The sequence below is a fragment of the Myxocyprinus asiaticus genome, chromosome 47 (assembly GCF_019703515.2).
Source record: "Myxocyprinus asiaticus isolate MX2 ecotype Aquarium Trade chromosome 47, UBuf_Myxa_2, whole genome shotgun sequence".
Classification (NCBI taxonomy): Eukaryota; Metazoa; Chordata; class Actinopteri; order Cypriniformes; family Catostomidae; genus Myxocyprinus; species Myxocyprinus asiaticus.
The window spans coordinates 435,072-457,500 of NC_059390.1; the positions used below are offsets into that span (position 1 = coordinate 435,072).

The 22,429-nt window shown below is 42.8% G+C and overlaps 1 protein-coding gene across 2 annotated transcripts in view; it reads right to left on the reverse strand.

The window, feature by feature from the left end:
• The window catches only part of LOC127436421 (receptor-type tyrosine-protein phosphatase O-like), a 75,227-nt gene that overhangs the window by 43,558 nt on the left and 9,240 nt on the right, over positions 1 to 22,429 (reverse strand). For both annotated transcript variants that reach the window (XM_051690545.1, XM_051690544.1), the window contains exons 2-5: positions 2,372 to 2,633; positions 2,120 to 2,275; positions 1,878 to 2,030; positions 367 to 852 (exon numbers count right to left, since the gene is read on the reverse strand). In XM_051690545.1, the coding sequence (XP_051546505.1) occupies positions 367 to 852; positions 1,878 to 2,030; positions 2,120 to 2,275; positions 2,372 to 2,633 (1,057 nt within the window). The remainder of the gene's footprint in view (positions 1 to 366; positions 853 to 1,877; positions 2,031 to 2,119; positions 2,276 to 2,371; positions 2,634 to 22,429) is intronic.

Consider the following 22,429-nt stretch of genomic DNA (forward strand, 5'->3'; position numbering starts at 1 on the left):
CACAACTCACCACGCACCCCACCGAGAGCGAGAACCACATTATAGCGACCATGAGGAGGTTACCCCATGTGACTCTACCCTCCCTAGCAACCGGGCCAATTTGGTTGCTTAGGAGACCTGGCTGGAGTCACAGCGGTATGTTTTCATTAAAACGTTTGAATATCCTCATGATGTGCTCAATGACAAAATAAAATACCCTTTTTGTCAGTAATTTCGTTGACAAGATTAAATCTGGTGGGTTCCACAAATGAAAATGCTTCAAAATTTGTATCATTGCAAATTATATTATCAGCGTAACAATTCGAGTAAAAAGCTGAACTGAAAAATGAACGTGATCCCAGAGCATGAACACTGAATTATTCTAACCGTCACGATAGATGTAGACGTTAAATCCATCAAATGCGGTTGGTGGTCGGGGTGGAGACCAGCGCAGCTCCAGCAGGATTGGTGACAGCGGTGTGGACATCACAGTGGGTTCAAAGTTCAAATCCATGGCTGACCCGGGCTCATTCGAATCCTCATATTCTGGGACCAGAGCGTTGATGAACTCCTCCTCTTCCTCGTCAGAGGGTTCGGTGTGGTTGTCGTGGACGGGTTCAGCGGTGCTGGAGTAAACGGCGGTACTGGACTCGTTCAGGTTCTGAGAGAGATCGAGAGGCGTTTGGGTGATGGCAGCGCTCGTCTCCTCACCATTGGATTCCTCACTGTTCTCCTCTGGTTCCAACGGGACGTCACGTGTCCTGCGGGAGAGAGATGCATTGTGGGATGCCTTCAGGACAGTCTCAGTTCCGGCGGCTCCTCGAGCACTCAGGTGGATGATCTTTAGAGAGACGTTCACAGGAGGGTTTGGGACTGAAGACGAAAGACAACAACATGTTACTGGTGAGATAAATTGAGAAAACATTATAAGTGAATCTCACAAAACATGTCCAGCTCATATTTCACCCCAATATTATGCAAATTATATTTGCATGAAGTAAAGATTTGTCTTACATTGTTTTCATGACAACTAAGCATATTTACTCTACAATTCTCATTATTTGAATGCATCACGAAGATTTCATTCTGAGTTCTTTGTAACTTATTATCAGCGTTGATAGTCATTAGATTCTCATTGTTAAATTAAATTATATTACAGTAACCAAAATACTATAAAACAACATATTTAAATCAGCATAAACTAAAGTACAACAAATACTAGCAAGACATCTGAATATTTTACATATAATATAAGCTATCATTATTTATGTCACATTACCGTATTTTTATTTATTTATTTTTATCCCCTTTTCTCCCAATTTGGAATGCCCAATTCCCACTACTTAGTAGGTCCTCGTGGTGGCACGGTTACTCACCTCAATCCGGGTGGTGGAGGACAAGTCTCAGTTGCCTCTGCTTCTGAGACCGTCAATCCACGCATCTTATCACGTGACACGTTGTGCATGACACCGCGGAGACTCACAGCATGTGGAGGCTCATGCTACTCTCCACGATCCACACACAACTTACCACATGCCCCATTGAGAGCGAGAACCACTAATCACGACCACGAGGAGTTTACCCCATGTGACTCTACCCTCCCTAGCAACCGGGCCAATTTGGTTGCTTAGGAGACCTGACTGGAGTCACTCAGCACGCCCTGGATTTGAACTCGTGACTCCAGGGGTGATAGTCAGCGTCAATACTCGCTGAGATACCCAGGCGCCCTTATTTTTCTGCATTATTAAAATGTTGGAAGGGAAATGTGCTTAAGGAATATTCCTTTAATCTCTTCTGTCATTTTGCTTCTCAAGTATCTTGCTTAAATGGTTTTTAGATATTTTTACTGGACAACAAGACAGAAATACTGTGAACTCTAAACAAGTCATGTGTCGCACCCGTCCTGTGATGACGGGGCTCGTGTGTGACATCACTGCGTGTCATCAGCATGCTCTTGTTGACTGTGGCCTCTGAGATGAGCTGGAATGTGACGTTACTGTAACATGTGCCCGGTAACCAGTGCTTGAACACCGTTTTACCTTTGAGGAAATCTGCACACAAACACAGAGGGAACAGTTCTAGTCAGAGAACGTATACTGCAGCTTACTTTATATATCTTTATAAATATCTTTATAAATACCTTTATAAAGCATGAAGCGCTGCTGTCGGCCCTCGCTGTAACTGATGTTCACTCTCGTGTAGATGTTCCTCTTTGGAGAACTGATGTGAAACACCACGCCGGTCTCTGGAGCGGCCGAATAATCCGAGATCTGAACCCAGTCCAGAGGAAGAGGCTCTGAACACACACACACACACACACACACACACACATACACAATTAGACATCAGTCACATGACATGAAATCATCTCACTGACTCTCATCACACTCACTGGTCAGGACGGTGATGGTTTTGACAGGTTTTGACCAGCTGGTGTTGTTGCCGAGCAACAGACTGATGGTGTAACAGAGGCCGTGATAGGACGTGTTAAACACAAGCGGACTGCCGGAGCGCGAGAACAGCAGCGTGTGTGTGCGCGCTTCACCAGACACTTGCACCGCGTACATCGACACGTCTTCTCTGACATCATCAGTATCCAGTGACATCAGCAACACGTTCCCATCCTGTAACAACACCTGGAACGCCGCCACACTCTGAGAGAGAGAGAGAGAGAGAGAGAGAAGAGAGAGAGAGAGATCAACCGAATATTCGATTAATCGCGATTAATTTGATTAATTATTCGGCATATCATGTAATAGATATTTTAATTTTATTGCACAAAGGTATATACAAATATATCAGTAGTTTGAGAGAGTAATGAGAGCTACTCGATTGCGTAATTCACAGTGCATCATGGGAGTGGGCGGAGCTGCAGAGCTCTTTTGATGCACTTTGTTTGCTTCAGTTCTCTGATTGGTGGCTCTTTCTCTTTAGGATCATGGGTAGTGTAGTTCTTCACCAGGAATTCCGCTTTTAAAGACATTTTTTTTTAATGAATTGGAATAACATGGACTGACAGCTTCAAAGAGGCATTTACCATCAGTTAACAACCTCACAGGTCACGGTAGGTCTGCCTTTAAAAATGGGATTGGGATTTTTCATTTCGGAACCAGACTGTTGTGCTCTAAGAGTTCAAATCCATCTCAAAACATGATTTGCTGTTTAAACTGAAAGGCAGGAGTTCCATTCCTACAGCTGCTTTATTGAGTGTGATGATTTCTCTATTTTCTATGGAGTTTCTGAGAATTCAACAGAGATTATATTCAGATTACAAAGCAGAGAAACATGATGATCAGACACGCTGAAGGCTCTTGAGTAAATCAGAACAGAGATTCTCCTCTCTGAACACAACACAGTATCAGCTGCTCTACTGAAACTGTTTTATGGAAGATCTTCTTTCATCACAGCGTTCAGCGTGTGTCCTGAGCTGAAGCCCACAGCAAAATAAATCCGTCCTGACAGAACATGACACAGCAAATAAAACCACTGCTGAAAGACTCAACATGACAGAAGATCTCTACAACACATTACTATATCATTAAAGAGACACATCAGTGAACATAATGATAAAAGAAATATGAAAGATTCATTTAGATGAACAGACACCGCAGACATTCAGCATTATATCCCGTATGAGTGTGTGTGTGAGTGTGTGTGAGTGAGTGTGTGCGAGTGTGTGTGAGTGAGTGTGTGCTAGTGTGAGTGTGTGTGTGAGTGTGTGTGTGTGAGTGAGTGACCATATGTGTGTGAGCGTGTGTGTGAGTGCGTGCGAGTGTGCGTGTGAGCATGTGTATGTGAGTGTGTGTGAGTGTGCGCTCGTGTGTGTGTGTGTGTGATTGAGTGTGCGCTCGTGTGTGTGTCTGAGCGTGTGTGCGTGTATGTGAGTGTGTGTGAGTGTGAGCATGTGTATGTGTGTGTGAGTGAGTGTGCGCTCGTGTGTGTCTGAGCGTGTGTGTGTGCGTGCGTGTGTGTATGAGTGTCTGAGCATGTGTGTGAGTGTGTGTGTGTGTGTGTGTGAGCGTATGTGAGTGTGAGCGTGTGTGTGAGCGTATGTAAGTGTGAGTGTGTGTGAGTGAGTGAGTGTGAGTGTGTGTGTGTCTGAGCGCGTGTGTGTGCGTGCGTGTGTGTATGAGTGTCTGAGCGTGTGTGTGTGAGTGTGTGTGTGTGTGTGTGAGCGTATGTGAGTGTGAGCTTGTGTGTGAGCGTATGTGAGTGTGAGCGTGTGTGAGCGTATGTAAGTGTGTGTGTGTGTGAGCGTATGTAAGTGAGTGTGTGTGAGTGTGAGCGTGTGTGTGAGTGTGAGCGTATGCGAGTGTGAGTGTGTGTGTGAGCGTATGTGAGTGTGAGTGTGTGTGTGAGCGTATGTGAGTGTGAGCGTGTGTGAGTGTGAGCGTGTGTGTGAGCATGTGTGTGAGCATGAGTGATGTGTGAGTGTGTGTGCGTGTGTGAGCGTGAGGGAGTGAGTGTGAGTGTGTGTGTGTGCGTGAGTGAGTGTGTGTGTGTGTGTGTGTGTGTGTGTGAGTGCGTGCGAGTGTGCATGTGTGCGTGTGTGTGTGTGCGTGTATGTGAGTGTGTGTGAGTGTGAGTGCGCTCGTGTGTATGAGCATGTGTGTGTGTATGTAAGTGTGTGTGTGTGAGCGTATGTAAGTGTGAGTGTGTGTGAGTGAGTGAGCGTGTGTGAGAGTGAGCGTGTGTGTGAGAGTGAGCGTATGTGAGTGTGAGTGTGTGTGTGAGCATATGTGAGTGTGAGCGTGTGTGAGCGTATGTGAGTGTGAGCGTATGTGAGTGTGAGTGTGTGTGTGAGCGTATGTGAGTGTGAGTGTGTGTGAGCGTGTGTGTGAGCGCGTGTGTGAGCATGAGCATGTGTGAGTGTGAGCGTGTGTGAGCGTGAGGGAGTGAGTGTGAGTGTGTGTGTGAGTGTGTGTGTGAGTGCGTGCGAGTGTGCATGTGAGCATGTGTGCGTGTGTGTGTGTGCGTGGATGTGAGTGTGTGTGAGTGTGAGCATGTGTGTGTGTGTGTGTGAGTGTGCGCGTGTGTGTGTCTGAGCGTGTGTGTGCGCGCGTGTGTGTATGAGTGTCTGAGCGTGTATGAGTGTGTGTGTGTGTGTGTGTGAGCGTATGTGAGTGTGAGCGTATGTAAGTGTGTGAGCATATGTAAGTGTGAGTGTGTGTGTGTGAGTGAGTGAGTGTGTGTGAGCGTATGTGAGTGTGAGCGTGTGTGTGAGGGTATGTGAGTGTGAGCGTGTGTGTGAGCGTATGTGAGTGTGAGCGTGTGTGTGAGCATATGTGAGTGTGTGTGTGTGAGCGTATGTGAGTGTGTGTGTGAGTGTGAGCATGTGTGAGTGTGAGCGTGAGTGAGTGTGAGTGTGTGTGTGTGTGAGCGTGTGTGTGTGTGAGCGTGAGTGAGTGAGTGTGTGTGTGAGTGAGCGTGAGTGAGTGTGAGTGTGAGCATGAGTGAGTGAGTGTGTGTGTGAGTGAGTGAGCGTGAGTGAGTGTGTGAGTGAATGAGTGAGTGAGTGAGTGTGTGAGTGAGTGAGTGTGTGTGTGAGTGAGTGAGCGTGAGTGAGTGTGTGAGTGAATGAGTGTGTGAGTGAATGAGTGAGTGAGTGAGTGTGTGAGTGTGTGAGTGTGTGTGTGAGAGCGTGTGTGTGAGTGTGTGTGTGTGAGTGTGTGTGTGAGTGTGAGTGAGTGAGCGTGAGGAGTGAGTGAGTGAGTGAGTGTGTGTGTGTGTGTGTGTGAGTGTGTGTGTGAATGTGTGTGTGTGAGTGTGTGTGTGAGCGTGAGTGAGTGTGTGTGTGAGCGTGAGTGAGTGTGAGTGAGAGTGTGTGTCATCGGTGTGTTATTATTCTCAGTGCAGGAACACACAATCTCAACTGAACTGCCTTATTCTAAGAATGTTGTAAAATATGGATGCATCAATAATTGATCGGTAAGTTATTTCTCAATATGTTTTTAAGTAACATTATAATTAGCTAAAAAAATTCAAATTAGGAAATGTATCACCAATGGGTGTTTGAAACATGGACGTTTCTCTTTCTTCCCTCCAACACAACCGGTCGGACTTGACGATTAATCAGCCTGCCCAATATACTTCAGAAAACTGATATATGAGTGACTGATCATTTGTGGCATGGCTAGTAACGATTAGGTAACGAACCTGATAATCTCAAAGACTGAAGGTCATCAGCCATCACTTCCTCTCTGCCAATCAATGGATCTTCTACTCATGGTAGTTTAATTTGTACAGTGAATATCAGAATATTTCTCTAATCGTTGTTATTGATGTTTGACATATCAGTAAATCTGTTCCAAATGACACACACACAAACCAGATTAGAAATAAAAACAGTAGAATACTGTATGTAGGTCACAAATCCTCCGATTCTTTGACCAGATTATCTTCTTTCAGTCATGAAGCGGAGAAGAAACTCATAAAATGGTTAATGGAGCATATTTTTTTGTTACTGTCATTATACAACCAACATGGCCATTAAAGTATTAAGAAATAATTCTCCCACAGACAGTTTGTATAAAAGCTAAACTGGCTTTTAACCTCCTTTAGCCTTAAATGACACAAAACTACACCGTTAATAGATTTCTCTTTTCCAACAGATGTTTGTGTTTGGTAATAGGTCATTATATATACAGTACTTTTATCAATATTGTGGCCTCTTTCATTTTCTCTCTTGTCCAAAAGTTCAACTGGATTCCCTCCTCTCTTTCTCTCTGTTATTCTCATCAATTCACTTTATATTTGCACAGCTATTATTCAAGCCTGGATAATTTAACACAAGGTACAATGATATAAATACATGTGGAATAATGTACATTAAGGAGAAAATATGATGCATAATGTTAAATATTATATAAAAGAAAACACAGGCTCACTGTCTTTATTTAACTGCATTCAGTGTTTTTGTGCGTGAGACGTGTAAAACAGCACGTTGCCTGTTGATTTGCGCCACCAACATGCTGGATAGTGGAAAAATTACGCTCTTATCTTATCGGTCAGTCAGTTTTCATCGTATAGTCCGAAGAAATAAAAAATAATCAGACAAAAAAAAAAAAAAGAAAAAAAATGTTGGATTGTTGCCGGATAATTTGCTGGACCCGATGTGAATATCGTCATAGGAATGCGTTGTTTTTAAAAGCTATTTAAAGGGGGTCTGGGTATCTCAGCGAGTATTGACGCTGACTATCACACCTGGAGTCGCGTGTTCGAATCCAGGGTGTGCTGAGTGACTACAGCCAGGTCTCCTAAGCAACCAAATTGGCCCGGTTGCTAGGGAGGGTAGAGTCACATCGGGTAACCTCCTTGTGGTCGTGATTAGTGGTTCTCACTCTTGGTGGGGCGTGTGGAGAGTTGAACATGGATGCCACGGAGAATTGCGCTACGTCTCCGCGGTAACGTGCTCAACAAGTCACGTGATAAGATGCGCAGATTGACGGTCTCATTCAACTGAGATTCGTCCTCCGTCACCCAGATTGAGGCGAGTCACTACGCCACCACGATGACTTAGAGCACATTGGGAATTGGGCATTCCGAATTGGGGAGAATTCACACTGAAACAGTGGCTTGGTATGAATAAACCTTAACAATAACTTATTTATTTTTTGGTTGAAATTTCAATATTGTTTCAACATTAAAAGAATATTCCAGGTTCAATACAAGTTCAGCTCAGTCGACAGCATTTGTGGCATAATGTTGATTATTAACACAAAAATGTATATCGACTCGTCCCTCCTTTTCTTTAAAAAAAGCACAAATGTGTGTTCCAGTGAGACACTTACAATGGAAGTCAATGGGGTCAATAATCTGTAAACATTAAAATACTCACTGTTTCAAAAGTATAGACACAAGACATAAACAATATGTGTGTTAACATGATTTTACTGTGATTAAATCACTTACTAACCGCATCTGTGGAAAGATATAGCCAATTTTACAACTCCGTTGCCATGGCGATGTAACACTGTAAACCCACAAATCCTAAAATGACTGTAAACATTACCATTTAAACAACTTTACAGCTCAAATAATACACGAGTTTTAACAGAAGAATTAATGCGAGCGCTTTTATAAAATTATAAGCGTCACATTTCTGACTTTAAACCTCCAAAAATTGACCCCATTGACTTCCATTGTAAGTGTCTCACTGGAACACAGATTTAAAGAAAAGGAGGAACGAGTCGAAATACTTTTTTGTGGTAATCAACATTATGACACAAATACTGTCGATTGAACCCGGAATATTCCTTTAATTGAGGATGCAAAACTGATGTGGAATCAACATCAGATTGTAACATTAATTAAATGCCAACTAACGTTGACTTAACATTGTTTCAATACTTGTTTGCTATCTCGGGTGTTTCATCTCATCACTACAGCCGTCAAATTTATGTTAATTACCGCTGTAATGATCACAGTTCATAATCACCTTAACGAGGATCCAAACACTTCAACTACTCGTTAAAATCAACATGAACATTTTAATGCTGTAATGTGACTTATTACAGAGTGAAACAGGACATTTCATGTCAAATAAAGGGGATGAAAATTAAAAGGACTTGATGACATCAGAAGAAAAGGAAGGGCGTTTCAGAGGCGGAGCAAGTTCTTACATTTGATAAAAGATAAAAAGGGGTGCTGTGTGAAACCCCTGACAGATAATGTCACAGTAGAAGTCATTCAGTCACACACACTGATTGAGTCTTTAGTTGTAGATGAATGAAAAGGTCACCGACTGAAAGACTGAAAGCCGTCACTCCTAACAGCTGCTGATATTATCATGCAAACGGCATCAGAATCTGAAGCGTACAGAGATACAAGACCAACACTAGAGCAGCTTCAGAAGATCAGATCATTTCTGCCATCATTATGAGAAAACCAGAGCAGTTCATAAAGATGCTCTTTCAACTTTCTTCTGGATGATCTTTACTGCTTTAATCCTGGAAGAGTGAAGTCACTTCTAATCTTGTGCTTTTGTGTCTCAGACTGAAGAAAGATCTGACAAACCCTGAAGATTAACAACACAACAAACACACAGCAGGAGACCGAGGCAGATCCTGCAGGGTTTGTGTGTCTGAGGAACTGCAAAACACTCCTGAATACTGACGCAGACACAGATGAACTGAAGTGAGATGAGTTGTATTGCATATTGTTATGTTGCATTGTGTTGAGTTCAAATGAAGACTTTTGCTGTTTCTCCTGAGAAAAAACTCCATTAGTGCGTTTACCCTGCAAAGTCTTATGCACAGATACAACACTCTGACACATACCTGATTTGTTGCATTCATGTCCTGCATAAGCAAATGTTTATGTTAATCGCTTGCGGTGCAAGCATTGACTGCATTCACGAATAGCGCTCGGTAAATGCGGTCATGTGTATGTGTTGTTACACGACTCAGTAATGCATATTTTCACCTTGTTTACACACAAGATTTCACTTAAAGCTCCATACTGGAAAAAATGTAACATTCATTTGGACTCTAGTTTAAACAATGAGCATGCATTTAGCTCTGATTCAGGAAAATCTCTAGGTTTTCCCACACATTTGAGTCCGCCATCTGAACGGATGCTTTTTCTGTCTGTGCGGAAGCAACATTGGCAAGGCTCCAGACTAAAAAAATGACTTGGGAGCCATTGGCTCTTAAACTGAAACTTTAAGGAGCCAAATGGCTGTTTTTAGTCACCAAATCACTAAATTGCTCAATTTAGATTGCTGTTCATCAACAAGATAGAAAGCCGAAGAAAAGTCAGCTGATAACCCATTAATCAGAGGTTTAATAAACAGTATATATAGTCGAGAAGATGTTTGCATTCCCTTTTGTCTCAAATGTTCACATCCCTTTCATGTTAACAAACACTCCTGTGGTCACACGTGCACATACAAAAGAAAGAAAAAAACACATCAACAACTACCCCTCTCTCTCTACTGTTCCACCCCGAGAACCCTCCAAGAATGCCAAGTATCTGCCCCATTTCCCAACAAACAAATCCAAATTCCCCAGCCTTCTATATGACCCTTCTTCAAGAGCCGCCACCCTCCCCATCTCTGAGCACCACTCCTGAAATAGGGGCGCTCCAGCTGACTTCCAACCCCTCAAAATCACCTGTCTGGCGACCATAACACTGGTTAGGACCCAATCCTCCACATGTTTATTCTCCACACTGATGACCACCCCATCTCCCAAAATACTGAGTCTGGGGCAAAACGAAACCCGAGTGCCCAAGACGTCACATACAAAACTCTGAACCCTCAACCAAAACCCCTGGATATTAACACCCCCACAAAAAACATGGGTTGTGTCTCCATTTTCTGATTGGCATTGCCAGCAGGTGGGTGTGTCTTTAAGACCATGCCTATATAATCTAGAGGGGGTCCAATAGAATCGATGTAGAATCTTGAATTGCATAAGGCGAACCCTTACATCTCTAGATGCAGACTTGATGTTTTTTAGAATACTAGCCCACACTCCCTCCTCCAATACCAAGTTTAAATCTTTCTCCCATAATCTCTTGATAGAAGTTAAAGCTCCATCCCCCAGACTCTGAATTAACAGGGAGTAATACACTGATGCCTCATGACCTTTTCCAAAAGCAGTAATCACCCCTCCCAGAGTATCTGCCGCTTTAGGGGGGTGTATGCTACTCCCCAAAACAGTACAAAGCAGATGGTGCAGTTGTACATACCTATAAAACTGAGATCTGGGAATCCCAAAATGTTGAACCAAATTTTCAAAGGATCTCAACACTCCACTCTCATATAGGTCATCGAGTGTATTAACCCCCCTCACAATCCACTCTGACCAGCAGAAAGGGGACTTATTAATACATTTAGGGTTCAGCCATATGCTCGAGGCAACATTTAAATAAACGTCAGAATTAAACACTCTGGACACTTTTGTCCATATCGAGTGCTATGGACACTATAACTTCTCCAGTTAGTTTTATAGAAAGGTTTTGTAATGGCGAAATAGGGGCAAGAACTTCCTGTTCAATAGAAAACCAGGGAGGGGCTCTCTCAGGTGGAAGCGACCAATGAGCCAAATGTCTGAGACCGAACGCGTAATAATAAAACAACTTACTGAAATGTAATCTGGGACGTTTACCATTCCAAATAAAGGTCTTCGCTATGCTATCAAATTGCTTGAAATAAGAGAGGGGGACATCTATAGGGAGAGATTGTAACAGGTAGTTGAATTTTGGAATACAATTCATTTTAATAACATTAACCTTCCCAATCATCGATAAATGTAATGAAGCCCACCTGCCCACATCGCTCGAAAAACTTTTTATTAAAGGGTCAAAATTAACTCTAACTAAATCAGACAAATTTGAAGAGAATAAAATCCCCAAATACTTAATGCCCTGTTTGGGCCACTGGAAGGCGCCCAGTTGAAAGGCCGTTACTGGACAGTACGCTGTCAAAGCCAAAGCTTCAGATTTATACCAATTGACTTTGTATCCTGAGAACTTAGAAAAGGAGTTAATAATTCTGTGGAGGAAAGGCATAGATCTAGTGGGGTTGAGGACGAATAATAAAATATCATCTGCATAAAGCAGAAGCTTATGCGCCACACCTCCCGCAAAAACCCCTGGAAAATCATCCTCCTTTCTTATCGTGGCTGCTAATGGTTCCAGGGCAAGACAGAACAATAATGGGGAAAGAGGGCAACCCTGCCGAGTGCCCCTATCCAGAGTAACATAATCTGAAATTAATCCATTTGTTTGTACCGCCACTACCGGGTGTCTATAAAGTAACTTAATCCATCCAATAAAAGTATTCCCCAACCTGTAAATTTCCAGCATCTTAAAAAGATAATCCCATTCTACCATATCAAACGCCTTTTCGGCGTCAACTGAGACGGCAACGACCGGAGCCTGATCATTCACCACTGACCACATGATATTGATGAGACGCCTGATGTTATCAGAAGAGTTATGACCCCGAATAAACCCCACATGATCTATATGTATAAGAGATGTCATAACTTTACTTAATCGGTTAGCCAAAATTTTTGATGATATTTTAACATCTAGATGGATCAAGGAACTTGGACGATAACTCTTAGACTCGCTTGGATCTTTGTCCCAGATACAGTTTATTGTGCTACTCCAATCCCAATCAATAATTACTAGAAGAAAAAAAGCGTTACACAATACGGGACTTTTAATTATAAAGAAGCCCGAAATACACATGGGACTCTTATGTTGAAATGTCTGCGCTCCCAGTTGAGAGCTCACTGACGGCTGATTCGCTGAGAAAGTGAATCTGATTCAAACTGCTAACCTGAGCTCCTGAGTTCACACCCCAAGTTCTTTTCTGGTGATTCATGAAAAAGAGATCTGGTTAAAAAGAGACATTTGTTCACAACTCTCTCGCGCTTGGTTTGTTGTTGCATGTGGTGCAGCGAGCTCGTCAGAAACAGAACAGGTGAAAAGCGGCGTGAGACACACTGATGGTGCGCGCTCTAAGATGTATTCAATAACACACAAGATGATATCTGACGAAACCGCATATGAACGCACACAACCCGACTGTCGCCAATGGCGACTAGATTTTAAATTATTGTCGCAATCAATTATTTTTGGTCACATTTGCAACAATATTAGTCGCAGTCTGGAGCCCTGATCAGGTGCGCAGCTTAGAGGAACAGTGCTTCCGAGCGATAACATTTTACTCTGGCATGTTGGGATTTGTTGGTCATTTCGACACTTTTCCAAACTATCCAAACGTTGATAATTGTGATGAGCAGGAATGTCATGGTATATCGATCCATCGATTATTGATCGGCACATTATTTTCTTCATACATTTTTGAGGCATTGATATAGTAACATAGTAACACTGTGTGCTTTCCAATTCACTGTCAGTTGGCCTTCTATTTAATGTAGTCTGGCCTAATAGCTTTGGGAGACCACAAGGGGGTGAAATAATATCTACAGTACTTAATATTGAAGCCAGTCACACACCAGACGAGAAGCGCCCCGTTGCCACAGGAATGACACACAGAACGCATCGATGCGGTGCAGGTGGCAGTCCAAAGTTGTGCATCTAGACACCATACACACAAAAGTTACAAAGGTTAATTTTCTGACTATCGATGCATGAAAATGGCATAGATCCCAAGCCTAGTGATGAGGAATACTTCTGTGCGGGTTCTAGTATGTTCTTAATGCGAGGAACCTTAAAGACACAAGAGCAAAATCAGCCGTCATCTGAAGATCTCTTCATAACAAACAGCTGAACACAGTGTCTTCATTAAAACACACTTATGAGTCCAGTGTAAAAACACACACACAGCAGTTATTAACATACCTCCTCTGGTCTTTATAAAGCTCATTCAGCAAACACACACACACACACACACACACACACACACACACACGCATTTAATTAAAAATAAACACGCTGACATGTTCAGTTCAGCATAAAGACAGCCCACACCCCTGCTCAACCACCCGTTCGCCCAGGAAACTCAACAAAGAGCTCACACTGGCAGCGCTCCGACACCCACAGACACACTGAATGGAGGAGCTGCTCAAACACACACACACACACACACACACACACATACACACACACACACACACACAAATAAACTCCTCCCACTGGACTCCAGGAGGTCTGTATTCGGCCACAGACCACTGAACTGCCAAATCAAATCATCCACCCACTCCAGCGGAGCGTCTGATTGGCCGCAGTCTGACTCAGCTGATTTTATTTTGTCCTTAACTCTACTTTTGTTAACTCTACTTTACAATGTGTTCTGTGAGTTTCTAAACTCACAGAACACATTGTAAAGAATGAGTTTGATCAATAAAAGATGATTCATGAATTTACTGTAATTCTACTAAAAATTTATTGAACCTCTTATAAGATTTTATCATTGAAACATCATATTTCACTTTAAAATCTAATATACAAATAAGAAATTATACTGTGCATAAAGAAAATAAAGCCTGTCTTTAGGAAAAATAAGATTTGTAGCATTGTGACATTATTTATTTTCATGACAATTAAGCACATTACTGCCCCCCCCCCCCATGAATATGTTTTAAAGCTGAAGTATGCGACACTTGCGCCCCCGAACAGAATTGCAAAAATAAACAATGTTTTCAAAACAGCTCTCCGAATACGCCCCTCGTCTGCTGTTGTTCACACCGTCAGATAGTCCCACCCCCAACGCATGCCATTGGTTGAGTAACATTGGGGTGGGTCTAAGCGGGTCACTCTAAACAGACACAGGAATTTTATAGCACCACAGAGACAAAGTGTTTGCAGTTTTCGAGAAAATTAACCTCTGAATAAATTGTAGTTGTCTCTGCAAATTAAGCTGGGATAGAAGTATTTTAACACTGAAAAAGTTACACACTTCACCTTTAATTTTGAGTTTTAATTTTGGCGATTCTCATAGGATTTTCATTACTTTAATACAGTTAAAAACTTCTGCAATACAATAATTTAATTATTTAAATCAGCATAAAATAAAGGCACTACAGCAAATTCCAACCTAGTCTCACAGAATGAAATTACTAGAATGATAGTTTACTGTAACGGGGTAAGGGATGGGCGAGGAGGAGGCGGGAACCAGCTAAACAGTCAACAGTAAAGTTTAATGATAAAACTCAACATAAAACAAACAAAAACAAATGCAGACACACATGCAATGTGGCCGCGTGCATCTCTCTCTCTCCCGAACTGGTGTCTCCGGCTCCCCCTTATCTCGCTCTCCCGCTGATCAGCTATTCAGCACCGGCCGTGCTCCATCACGGCCTGGTCATGCCCTCCTCCTCGTCACAGTTACCTATTCTGTAACCCCAGTTCTCTGAAACATCAAGTGGAGAGATCCATCTATGGGAAGGGCATCTGCAACTGACCTCTGCAGAAGCATCCAATTGCACCAAGTCTGGCTTGACAGACAGGAGCGCGTGTCCAGTGCCGCTGTACGGCCCCGCCCTTTCCTGAGAGCTTAAAAGGACCTGTACCTGCTACTTTCCTCAGTGAGCATATTCGCTTCTCGTGAAGCAAGAGGGGCAAGCTTGGTGGATCTCTCCACTTGATGTTTCAGAGAACTAGGGTAACAGAATAGGTAACCTATTGTTCTCTTTCATCATATCGTGTTCAATATCCACCTATGGGAAGATATGGACAACTCCCCGACTGCCCTATACACTCACAGGGACATGCTGTTAGCCAAAAAGTATGGTCTCCTAATTAAAGGCAGTGCGTGGCACATCCTATATAATATTAGTAGGCTCTATAACCCATACGCATTACAAAAAAGGGAGAAGAGGCCGTGCAAAGTGCTTGATGTGAAACCTATGAGGTGACACATACACAGTGAAAGGGGGAAAGGGTTATGGGTGAACCCATTATGAAAAACCCACACCCAAAACCGAATGTGCTACAGGGGTTCTGGTGACATCAAGTCGGTAGTACCTGACAAAAGTGTGGGGGGAAGCCCAACAAGAAGCTGAACAAATGTCTTGCAGAGAGACTCCCTGAAACAGGGTCCAGGAAGTAGCCATGCCTCTCGTCAAGTGGGCCCTAAGGCCTAAGGGGGGCTGAAGCCCCTTGGAGCTATATGCCTTCCACAAGCCAATGTGAAAGGCTTTGTTTTGATATAGGTTTATAGAGCAGCACATTGGGCCATGGGTGTGCTAGTGCATCTACACCAAGGGGAGCGTCCTTGTCCTTTAGCGAGAAGAACGTAGGACAATGGGTGTTTTCACGCGAGATGAAGAGACTGACGGAAGCCCGACCAAACCTCTCCCATATCGTGCACACAATTTGAGGATGGGGTCACCACTCTCCATAAAGAGGGTTCCCTCTCAATAGGAGATCCGCGCCCGAGTTTAAAACACCCGGGACATGAGTTGCACGTAACGACAGGAAGTGCTGACTGCTCCATACCAACATTTTGTGGGCTAGGCAGTGAAGCTGAGGAGAGCGCATCCCTCCTTGGCGATTGATGTGTGCTATGGCTGTAGTATTGTCGCAGTGCACCAGGACATGATGCCTCTGAAGGTGGGGTAGAAAGTGTCTTAGAGCCTTCCAAACAAAGAGGAGCTCTAGATAATTTATGTGAGCTGAGCGTAGTTTGGTCGGCCACGTCCCATTCACTGTCCTGCCCTCCTGGGTGGCACCCCACCTGGTCAGAGGAAGCGTCTTTTCATAACATGACCGCCCCTAGAGGCATCCTGTGTACATGAAACTCTGTGCTCATCCAGTGGCACAATGATGATGTGCAAGCACGGGTCACTGTAACATTTCGACGGAGCTCGCGTAGGGGGCTGAGATGAAGCGACAAAATCCATTTCATGAAAGCTCTCATTCTCAAAAGCCCCAAGGGCACAATCTGGATGGCTGATGCCATAAGGCCCTGTAGTCTGAGGCAAATGCGATACTGCACACTCGCTCTACTAGGCTGCTGACTAGGCTGCTTGTTGCGGGTTTAGGTCGGGCAGCATTTTGGTAAAAACGCCCGGAAGTCGGGGCCTGGGCAGGCTGTACAGTGGGAGCCTGGTGGGGCGTGGACTTTCTAGGAAGGCACAATTTAAAAGCTTCGTCCTCCTCCTTTTTGTCATTGCAGCGCTGCTGCGTGAGGGTGACAGCCGGACCAAATAGAGCTTGTCCAGTTTCCACTGGGGCTCTTGCAATGCGTCTCTTCTCACTGACGGGCAGACCGGAGAGATTCAGCCACAGTGCGCGTTCACCCGCGACAGATAGAGCCATAACACGGCCGAAGGCTTGGACAGCCTGATGGGCCTTACGAAAAACAAGGTCATTGACCGTGATGATTTCCTTCCACAACATGGGTGAAGGAGAGCCCTTCTCTAAATATTTACCCATATCTTCCATGAGTTTAGCCTGGTAGGCTGAAAGAAGGGAGGAAACATTCAGAGCGAGGCTCTGTACGAGTCTTGAAAAAATTGAGGCGGAGAACCGGTCCATCTTTTTAGGGAGGTTGGGCTTAGGGGGGCAAGCAAACCTCCTTGCGAGGGGTTAAGGTGTCTGGCTATTGATGGTTCGATGATGGTCACCCATACCGAGCATGGCCAAATCCTTCAACTCCAAACCTGAGAGGCCGTGCTTAAGGTCAAGTGGGTCTCTCCAGAAGTGCTTCATGTGCTTTGCGCACGCAGGAAGAATGGGCAGCAGCTGTTTTCTCGGTCCAGGCGGTGGCCCCAACAGTTTTCAATCATAAACATCCCTCTCCTGATCAGCGTCATTTTGAAGGACATAAAATGGCTAAAATTTTCAGTGAAGGAGAGAGCCTCCTCTGTGAGTTTGAATGCCATGCACACAACACAGAAAGGATGGGAATCTCTTGCTGCAATAAGCGCTCCGCAGGCGGCAGGGCAAGCTCACGACTGCTGGTTACTGGCGCAAGCAGGTGATGAGGGTTTGGGATGAGCCATATTACAGAAAAACTCTTGAATAATAAGGGTTATAACCCTAACCCTAACCCACCGAATAACAGGTGGTTAGCCCGAGATGCAAAGGCCAGCGAGCGTGGGTGGCTTGCAGCTGAATAAATCAGCAAACTGACCAGAACTCCTTTGGCAGTCACGCCTGGTGAAGGCTGTTCCAAGGATGTATCATCCTACAGACTGTTGAGTGTGAGCCAAATGTGAAAACCAGTCAAGCTGTGAGTAATCCGCATAGAGGTCGTGAGAAGTGAATGTCAACTGAAGAAAGTAGCATGTACAGGTCCTTTTATGCCCTCAGGTAAGGGCAACATTGGTCACGCACTCCTGTCTGTCAAGCCAGACTTACATTTACATTTATGCATTTGGCAGACGCTTTTATCCAAAGCGACTTACAGTGCCCTTATTACAGGGACAATCCCCCTGGAGCAACCTGGAGTTATGTGCCTTTCTCAAGGACACAATGGTGATGGCTGTGGGGATTGAACCAGCAACCTTCAGATTACCAGTTATGTGCTTTAGTCCACTACGTCACCACCACTCCAGACTTGGTGCAATTGGATGCTTCTGCAGAGGTCAGGTGCGTATGCCCTTCCCATAGGTGGATCTCGAACATGAGATGATGAAAGAGAACTACCTTTTTCCAAACTGACTTTTACATGCTGAATTCTACATTTCATCGCAGTTGAAATGAACACTAGAGGCGCTACAACAACTGTGCGTTTTATTCACTTTCACACAAATCATGAGTACAGCAGCTGATTATGACTTCATAAACACTTATTTTTCGCTCTGTTCCTCAAACACTGCTATGTTATGATATCCAAACACTTTTGCTATAACATACCATTTAAAAAATAACACATTTTAATGATTTAATTACTGACTCACCTACATTTACACACCAATTCTAATGTGATTTGCTTGTGCGATAGCTCACCTGATAGAGTGTTGGACTTTGGACTCGGAAAACCGCGATCCGAGACCAGTCAAACACGGTTTAGGTTAAAGTTTTAGGATAGGAAGGTGCATTAAATTCATTAAAACCTCCATGTAATATTAAAAGCCTTGTCTGATTACGACACCATTTCATTCGCTTTTGGCGCCCCCCGCTGGACATCTCGCTAAGAAACTACAGCAAAATGTGTAATGAAGCACGTAATTTCATTTCACAAACATTTTGCCACGGTCACGTAATGTTCATGAGATCAGGCTGACAAATAACTACAATGAAGTTAAAAAACTTTAGATATAAATAATTTTTCTTACATATTACAGTACTTTTAGTTTTTATAGAGATTGAACTCACAGACACCCACAAAAAAATAAATAAATAAAAAAAAAAAAGACTATTTTTTACAATTGTAATAATTTCCATGACTTTTCCAGACCAACATTAAAATGTCCTGGTATTTGCGAGGTTTTCCATGACCATGGGAACTCTGTAAAAAAAATAGGCTTCATTTTTTTAAACAAATTTTTTTTTTCTTTTTATTTTGGAGTGAAATATGCACTGGATGGGTTTTGTAATACGCAGCCACAGAGTTTACGTGTGTTTTGTCTCACAGGGAGCTACAAATCTAAGATACATTTACAACAGTGCAAGTATCAGCTCTGAGGAATTGATTTAAAGAGGCTCCAGTCGAGACACAAGAGCCTCTGTGTTTGTGGAGAGAGAATAGAGACGTGATAGAGCAGATCAGGGTGTGCGTGCTCTTCATACGTGACGTCTATAAACTGAGTCATGTGACAAACATGAAAGACATCACACAACACAAACCCATCATAATTTCATCAGTAATGCAATCTCACACAGCGGTGATTAATTCACTGTTAGTGGTGGGCAGTATAAACAAAAATCTTATATCGTTGTATGATTAATTTCCTATCACAATAATAGTATAACAAAACAGCTATTTTTACGAGAAATTCAATTAATAATTTTTTGGGAATGCAAGAATGTGTCTTACGTAAATGGCCTGTAAAGCTTAGCGTTTTTTCCGAAAACTATGTTTATCTGAGACTTCAATGTATACTGGGAGCCCATACGGACGTGTTCAGAGTTTTAAGCGTTTCTAACTGGACTACATGTGCACAATCCATGTGTACTGTGCCGAAGACAACATTTGCATCACACTCGCTGTGTGCGAGACATACAGGCACACCAAAGTATATTTTGGCTTTAAGAAATGCATCTGATCAGGATCAGGTGACCCTCAAACCAGCCTTATTATACAGGGCTTCTTTAAGACGTTAAACGACAAAAAGTAATTCATGCAAACCATGGATTACGTAATATGTAGTTTTGCACATGCCTAGTTTCTGCCATCATACTGCCAGTCTTACTGCTGTTCATTCATTCATTCACCAGCTGTGAGTTTCACTTGTTCATTCAGTCACAGTCTTTTCTGGTATATCTAACCAGTAAATGTGGCATGTGGACCCTCCCCCAGTATCTCTGCCAAGCCTTCAGAAGCGTTGTGAGGGGCCCTGTGCTCGTGCGCCAGCGTTCATCAAAAACACACTGAGCGTCATAAACGCTGCGGCCCAACACACTCAATGGACGTCCTGTGTGAGTATACACAAAGACCATGAATGAGGCCTGAAACATTCACAGGGAGAAGGGGGTTTAAACTGGTGAAAGAACAGAGAAACTGTTTTACTGTATCAGAGATGACTTGTGAATGCAAGAACATTTTTACAGGTTTGTATTATGACATTTTCCAAACCACTCCCCTCACCTGCTACTGGTCAGACAAACAGATAGTCCCGCCCCAAACTCACGTCATTGGTTGATTCGGTGCTGCTGTTTCAGGCTGGACGTGATTCTCAAAACAAACATGGTTTACTTTAGTTGATTGAGTCTATACAGCTGGAATAAGAGACAATATTTTAAAATCTAAAGATTTGCAAGCTATAACAGTGTCTAGAACTTTTCCTAAATATGGGAATCTTGGGAATATAGTCCCCTTGCCTTTATGAAATAATACATTTAGAGTAATCAGAATAGCAACTTTAAAAGAGATCACTAAAAATTGGCTTAAACCAAAAACCTCACAATCTCAAATATTGAGAGAAACATTTCTATTTATTTCAAATGAAGAAAGTGACACTTAAAATTAGAAACCAAAGTCTGGAATGTGAACGCAGATGGGAATTGCTTAAAAAAACGTATGCTTTAGCATGTATAGAAGATGATTCTTTTCTTGATTTTTGAAACAAATTATTTAAATAAAGATGAGGTGACGATGCTTATTTCACTAGATTATTATATGAGGATGTGACGCTTAACATTTAAAAAATTATAAATCACTTATAAATTAATTATTTCTATATGCTAATTTATGATATAGGTTAAAAATGCCTGTGTGTAATTTTTATTCTTTCCCAAGTGTTTTTTAGTTTTTTTATATTTATTTATTTTGGATTTTCTTCCCTTTTTCTCCCCAATTTGGAATGCCCAATTCCCAATGAGCTCTAAGTCCTCGTGGTGGCGTAGTGACTCGCCTCAATCCGGGTGGCGGAGGATGAATCTCAGTTGCCTCCGCGTCTGAGACCGTCAATCCGCGCATCTTATCACGTGACTTGTTGAGCGCATTACCGCGGAGACGTAGTGCATGTGGAGGCTTCACGCTATTCTCCGCAGCATCCACACACAACTCACCACGCACCCCACCGAGAGCGAGAACCACATTATAGCGACCATGAGGAGGTTACCCCATGTGACTCTACCCTCCCTAGCAACCGGGCCAATTTGGTTGCTTAGGAGACCTGGCTGGAGTCACTCAACACACCCTGGATTCTCCCAAGTGTTTTTAAATGTTTTTGATGATTAGTGCATGTATGCTTTGTATTTGTCTATTTTAAAAAAAATATTATATATACACATAAATACAGTATGTATATAATTGATTGAGATATATATATATATGAGAATCTTGAATTCAGACTGCATTTAACGGTAAAGACTCCACACTAACGGTAAAGGCGCATTTTGGCCGCTGGTTATAGGCACATTAAGACTTGATGGAATTTTTATGGGATGTTGGACATATGACTGATGATTCATGTATAATAGATTGACAGATGAAACATGAGACAGTTAGACATCCACACACTCACTAGAGGCTCAATCTCAATTTAATATGAAGAATTAATGCAAACAGCTTCTACTTCGAGACAAACCGAAACCACTTCAAACTAAATCTCAAATAAGCCTTTGATGGTTACTGATATCATAATGTCTTAATAATGACTGCTGGGTGGAATTAACTAGTACTTCAAAATGTCCCGAGCAACAACATGACAGCATTAACCTCTTTTGATGAACTCTTCATGATCTGAGGGGATGGGAACTTCACTGAAATGAACGTGCCATCATTTTACCAAATCTAACGTCTTCTTCCATTGAGATTACAGAGTATTTCATAACACGTCCCTTGATATTCCCTTGATGTGAACTGTTTATTTACTATCACTTTTACTACGACTAATGAATTAACGTTCAGTTAGTAGATTTAATTTACCTTGGAGCAAACGTAGGTGTCGTTACAGATGTAATATGTTCATTTGGGAATGAGGGCTGACACAGTTTAATCCATAACAAGCTCTTCTCCAGATTTATTTAAAGATTATTTTTGAAGCTGGCTCTGCCTAGCGGCTGGAGCTTGTTTTGTGGAATTACACTACTTCAGGACAGTTGTGGTTAAATATGTTTGTTCTTTGTGCTTATGCCTCCTAGTAGAATGATTACCTCATCTGCTGCACTCATAACAGCCGGCTCACTGAACAATTGTTTGTCTGTCCGAGGAAACTGAATGGTTTTATATCAGCTGGAGTTTATTTTGTGGAGGAACACACCTTCGAGACAGTTCTGTGAATGAATCTACATGTTTTTTCTGTTATTCTGCCTGTTGGCTGGGGTCTGTTTTACAGAGTATTTTCTGTTATGTAATTGTGCCTCACAAAATTTGTGCAGAAGCACCGGACTTGAGCGATCCGATGGCAAAGTTGTC